Source organism: Leiobunum rupestre, chromosome 11 (genome assembly GCF_980474605.1).
Source record: "Leiobunum rupestre chromosome 11, qqLeiRupe1.1.hap1, whole genome shotgun sequence".
NCBI classification, from domain to species: Eukaryota; Metazoa; Arthropoda; class Arachnida; order Opiliones; family Sclerosomatidae; genus Leiobunum; species Leiobunum rupestre.
This window is the reverse complement of record NC_143394.1, coordinates 51,585,057-51,591,220: the sequence shown is the minus strand read 5'-3', so window position 1 is coordinate 51,591,220 and position 6,164 is coordinate 51,585,057. Positions and strand designations below refer to the sequence as shown.

The following is a 6,164-nucleotide window of genomic DNA, read 5'->3' as shown; positions in this document are numbered from 1 at the left end:
GGTAGAAAAATGGTTAACGAAGCAAGAATCGTACACGTTACATAAGACCGCCTATCGGAAATTTAAAAGGAGGAAGGTTTTTGTCACGAATATAGGCGACCAGTTTCAAATGGACCTAGCGGACATGAGAGACATTTCCGAACACAATTCGGGCTTTAATTACCTACTAGTATGTATCGATACATTCTCGCGACGCGCGTGGGCAGTCCCTATAAAAAGTAAGAAAGCCGAAGACGTAATCGCCGCGACCGAGAAAATATTCGAGGATCTCACGCCTCTTAAAGTTCAAACCGATAAAGGGGGGGAGTTCATGGGGAAAAAATATCAGGATTTCCTTAAAAGAAAAAAAGTTAAATTCTTTACTAGCGAAAACGATACAATCAAAGCGTGTATGGTCGAGCGACTAAATCGTACGCTAAAGTCGAAAATGTATAAATATTTCACCGCTAATAACACTTATCGATACTTGGACGTCCTCCCTGATTTAATTCATAGCTACAATAGCACAAAACATTCTACGCTAAAAATGACACCCCTAGACGTGAAACCGGATAATATTCTGAAAGTATTTAAAACAATTTACAAGGAAATTCCCGTGAAAAGCCGGCGTCCACCTAAACTTAATGTCGGTGACTTTTGCCGTATCAGCAAATACAGGGGGGTCTTTGATGAAGCCTATCCCGGTACTTGGTCAAAGGAAGTCTTTAAAATCACCCGTCTCGTGATTTTAGACCCGCCCCTTTACACGATCGAAGATTTAACGGGGGAGGCAATAAAGGGACGTTACTATCAGGAAGAAAAGCAATTAGCCGCTAAACCTCGACTATACAAGATCGATAAAATTCACAAGTCTCGGAAACGCAAAAATCAGGTCGAATACTTTGTCAGTTTCGTAAGATATCCGCCGAACGCGAACTCGTGGGTCAAGAAAAAAGATGTATCTGGCATTACCTTCAAACGCTAGCATACAGGTTTACGTCGACAATACGATGGCCTCCTATACCTCCGCGTTACCGAAACCTGTCGAATTGGCGGGGTCTTGGGAGTGCGGACTAGCTGAGATAAATTACACTAACGCGTTCTTCAACGTCCTCGAGGGACAAAACACTATCGTTTTCATGGTTGTCGACGAAATCCCTCCTGTCGAATGTAACCCGTCTCCAATCGAAGTCAAGCAAAATGAACCGGAGACTAGCATCGAAAAAAACCTAGAGCCGCCTCAAGCCGATCAACCTAGTTTGGGAATAACACTTAAAATTACCACGCCGGGGAAAAAAATCCGAAAGGGAAAAAAACGGAGCAGATTTTCGATGTCACCAAAAACGGTGAAACTCTTACGGGTGAAGCTCAGATCGCCGAATGCGCAGCTCAGCCTAGAAGACCCATAGGATACTATTCTTCTATCGAACATTTAATTAAGGTAATAAATGAAATTATTCAAGATATGAAGACGTCTCTTCAATATAACGAGATCACGCGGCGGGTTCGAATAACCCCCTTTCGTCATAACGTTCAAGTGCAATTTCATTTTGGCTTAGCCATGACATTGGGCTTCGATCCCGGGATTCAATCTTTGGAAAGGGGTTACCGTTAGGCCGGCCCTTATAGGCTTTCAAATCCCCCCTCAACTTTACGTTTACACTAATATTGTCGAAGATCAAATGGTGGGTGACACTCTCGTTCCTCTCGTTAGGATTGTCCCCGTAGAAGGCTCGTTTGGGGATAACGTCGGGAAAATATACGACGTGCCTCATTACGTGCGAGTCTCCAAACGATATTTCGACACGATCCAAGTACATATAATGAACCCTCAGGGGAAACCAGCGCCATTTGCCTTCGGGTCTCTGACGGTTAAACTACATCTACGGAAACAAGATGCCTCGACGCGTGGGGGTCCTGTCCCTATAAAAATTATTATCTAATTTCTATCAAGGAGCGGCTTATCAGAAAGGACACGGTCTCGGAAGTCTGTTCTCGGGGCTCTTCCGTTGGGCCTCCCCTCTTTTAATTAGAGGAGCGAAGTATATAGGAAAACAAACGTTGGGGGTCGGAAGTAAAATCCTCAATGACGCTGTGGCGGGTGAGAATATAAAATCTTCGGCGAGGAAACGTTTCGGTGAAGCTCTAGAAGGGATAACCGGACAAAGCGGTTCAGGGCGGAAAAAGCGTAGGAGAACTAAAACGAGAAGCAAAAAGAAAACAACTATCAGAAGGAAAACTAGAAAAAGGACCGTTAAACGTAGAATCGGGCCAGTAGCTCGTCGGAAGTCCACGAAACACGTTCGTGACATTTTTTCCCTCAACTAAAAGAACAAGATGTACAAAGTTGAAGCCTTGAAATCGGAATTGGACCTGTTCTCGGTCACCCCCGTGCAAACTAGCGTCGAAAGCGCGACTCCAACTTTCTATCGACCGATCTCTACGCTACGAGATGATTCCCAAATTGAATTTTGTATCCCTAAAAGCCCGGAGTATACGGATCTCGCGATGAGTCTCCTTCACGTTAAATGTAAAGTAACGCGGGAGAATGGGGCTAATTTAGACCCCGACGTTAAATTATCAACTTGTAATAACCTAATGCATAGTCTCTTCGATCAAATTGAAATTTACTTGAACGACAATTTAATCACGCCCTCGGCAAGTCGATATTCATACCGGGCCTATTTAGAATCGCTCTTGAACTATTCTGCTGAGGCTAAAACTTCTCACCTGACATCGTGTCTCTACGCCAAAGACGCTGCCGGAAAGTTTGACGATATAATTACCAACTCGGGGAGCAAGATTCGTCAAGCAGCTATTAAGGATTCAAAGGAAATTTCCTTAGTAGGGGCAATATACGCCGACCTTTTCAACATTCCGAAATACCTTCTAAGCGGGGTGGAAATTAAAGTTCGACTTTCTAGGAGTAAAACGGCCTTCGTCCTTATGGGAGACCCCTCGTTAAACGTGGGAAATTTTAAGATCGCTATAACGGACGCTACTTTGGAAATACGGAAATGCAAGATAAGTCCTCAAATCATTCTGGCCCACGAAAACGCTCTCTTAGGCGCCACCGCGAAGTATCCCTTTACCCGAACCGAAGTGAAAAGCCACGTACTGCTCACCGGCGTTTCAAATACGAGTCTCGACAATGTGTGGCTGGGACCGCTTCCTCGACGCGTCATTATCGGTCTAGTCTCGCATACGGCTTGCGCGGGGGATTTTCTTAAAAATCCTTATAACTTTCAACCATTCGGGTTAAATTTCTTATCTCTCTACGTTGATTCGGACGCGGTTCCGAGCAAACCTCTCCAGCCCAAGTTTTCCCAGAATCAATTTGCCCGTGAATATTACACCTTGTTTACGGGGACAAATATACATTTTAAAGATGATGGGAATAATATATCGCACTCAGAATATCCGAGGGGGTACACTCTATACGCCTTTGATATCACGCCTGATCTTTCCGCAAGTGACAACTCGCATTGGAACCCCGTAAGACGGGGGCAGTTAAGTATCGAGTTGGGATTCGAAACCCCGCTCACGGAATCGGTTTCGGTCGTTATTTACGGGGAATTCCATAGTTTAATGCAAATAGATAAAGACCGCAACGTGGTGATTGATTATTAAAAAAATGAACTAAACGAGATCCTCGGGCATTTACCCGGGTATCAAGGTGCCTTTGCTTCCAATAGACTCCCCGAATATATCCCTTCCTTCCCCGCCTCCCTGGTTGTTATACTCGATCCTCACGATGGGCCCGGGACTCATTGGGTAGCTATTTACCTAGACGCTTTCAGGAGGGCCGGGTACTTTGACTCGGCGGGTCGTCCGGTGACCCTTCCCACGATAAAAAAGTTCCTGAGAAAAAAATCCTCGAAAATACTCTACAATAGACGTCGTCTACAGGCCGTGGGGAGCAAAGTTTGCGGGCAATACTGCGTGCTCTATCTGGAACATCGCTATAGGGGGCGGAGTTTGACCTCCTTCACTGATAGGTTCACGAGGAACCAATGGAGTAATGACAATCGCGTGGAGACCCTATTTAAGAAGCGGATTTCACCTACCTTGATCAGAGGGGGTATCAGCCAACAGAAACATCATGGAAAGACCGCTGGTAGTTGTCGATTTTGAATTCTTAATCGGCGCGAAATACGAACCGGTCGTTACAGAAGTTGCCGTCGCGTTCGTCGGGGAGTTTCCCCTAGTTAAAAGTTTATTCGTTAAACCCCCGTACCACGTTAGCGATCACGTAGCCCGGCAAAATCAATGGGTCTTTACCCACATCAACGGTTACCTGTGGAACCACGGCGATACCCCCTATATCGAGCTAGAACATCGGCTCAAGGCCTTAACCGAGGACTCCGAATTCGTTTACTGCAAGGGAGAGGAGAAATCCCACGTCCTCAGGAAACTCATCCCCCAAGAGGTGATCGAACTCGGGGAAATCGGTTGCCCCAAGGCCCAGGACATCAGCATCGACCAGAACTATCGGTGTCGATTTCATCGACGAGGAAGCCCGACGCTTCTCTGCGCGCGGGAGAAGGCCTGCCGCTTCGCCAAGTGGCTGGACGCCCATCACCAGACGGCTCCCTCGCCGCTGTTCGAGGAAGACGAAGGATTCTTTTAAAACTTTTCTTTATAAAAAAACAATTAATTATATTTCGAACTTTTAAAAAACCATTACGTAATTTTCTCAATTCGCGCGCGTATTTTCATTTCCTATCATTTTTCTTATATTCAATGTTATCATTTTTTGTAATATCTTCCTTTGTGTTAATAAATGTTTCGTTCGAATTTATGTTTTCTTATTCAACATACGCGCCTAAACTTGTAAGGGGGGGAGAGAAAGTCGAGGTTTTTTTTAGCCGTCTAGTACCGGATCATTCCCGAAGTCGGAGAAGTAAGTGGTAGACGTATTTTTTCTTAAGATGAATTTTGAGAAAAACAGAATCGCTAGTTTCAAGGGTTTTCCTTGTAAGTTTCTAAACGTGAGGGAGCTAACGAAAGCGGGTTTTTTCTACGTCGGTCACCGGGACAGCGTAATGTGTTTCACCTGTCAGTGTGTCGTCAAGGACTGGACGGCCGAGGACGTCCCGTTACTAAGACACGAAAAAGAGTGTAACTTTTGTCCCTTCATAAGAAATGATTTTTCAGGGGATGTCCCAGCCGTGTCGATGGAGCTTGAAGGGTCAAAGCCGATGTGATACGAGATTGCACGAATTCGTTCCTATACTAGAGGATTTAATAATAATTATATTAAGAATAATATTAATAAAAAGGAAGGTTTGCCGATTGATCCTTTAAGGGAAGCTAGGCATTTATCCAAAGCTGGTTTTTTATACGAATTTCAAAGATTGCGTAAAATGCTTTTCCTGTTCTGGGGAACTAATGAACTGGGATAAGGAAGATAGTCCGTTCGAGAAACATTGGGAAAATTTTCCTCATTGTAAATTTCTTATTTCAAGTGCAAGAAGCGGAAATGTAAAGCATTTTATAGCCGCTGAGGATATCGTAGAAAAAGACAACCAATTGAATTATTCGACTTACCCCGAGTCACGATTAATATACGATTCTTTAAATGAAATAGTCGAAGTCTTAGATAAAGGACAAGGTCTAGACATGCCCGGGCAATAATAGATTTTATATTTCTCCCGAGGAATTCGAGGGGGGCCGTGTGATAATAGACTATTTTTTAGGGGGTCATTCACCCCTCAGCGAGAGATGGAGAGAGGGATTTACCCCCGCCTCGGTTCTAAGGATCATTCGATCGGTCGCGGACGAAGGTGATAGACACCAGTTTTACTCGGCTTCCGTTAAAAAAGATGCATTTTGAGAAAAATAGAATCGCTAGTTTCAGAGGGTTTCCATGTAAGTTTTTAAACGCGAGGGAGCTAGCGAAAGCTGGTTTTTTCTACACCGGGTACACTGATAACGTCATGTGCTTCTCTTGCGAGAGGGTCGTCAAGGGGTGGATGACTAATGACGTCCCGTTGCTGAAACATATCGAGCAGAATCGCTTATGTAAATTCGTAAATGACGAGAATACGGGGAATGTCCCCGTCCTAACACTGCCGAAAGACGATAAAGAGCAGACGGATGAGACGGAGCTAAATCCTATGCGCCATGAGCTCGAGAGAATTCGTTCGTTTAACAAGGGATTCCCTGTTAATATCGTAGATGGT

The 6,164-nt window shown here is 44.6% G+C and overlaps 1 protein-coding gene across 1 annotated transcript; it reads left to right on the top strand.

The window, feature by feature from the left end:
* Positions 1 to 2,316: 2,316 nt before the first annotated feature.
* Positions 2,317 to 3,609, top strand: LOC149923248 (uncharacterized protein F54H12.2-like). Its single transcript, XM_090162380.1, has one exon. It carries the CDS (start codon positions 2,317 to 2,319, stop codon positions 3,607 to 3,609), a length of 1,293 nt encoding a protein of 430 aa, XP_090018506.1.
* Positions 3,610 to 6,164: the final 2,555 nt, after the last annotated feature.

What these genes read in the sequence shown, in the direction of transcription:
- LOC149923248 (XM_090162380.1), top strand. Translation starts at nt 2,317, where the DNA reads ATGTACAAAGTTGAAGCCTTGAAATCGGAATTGGACCTGTTCTCGGTC.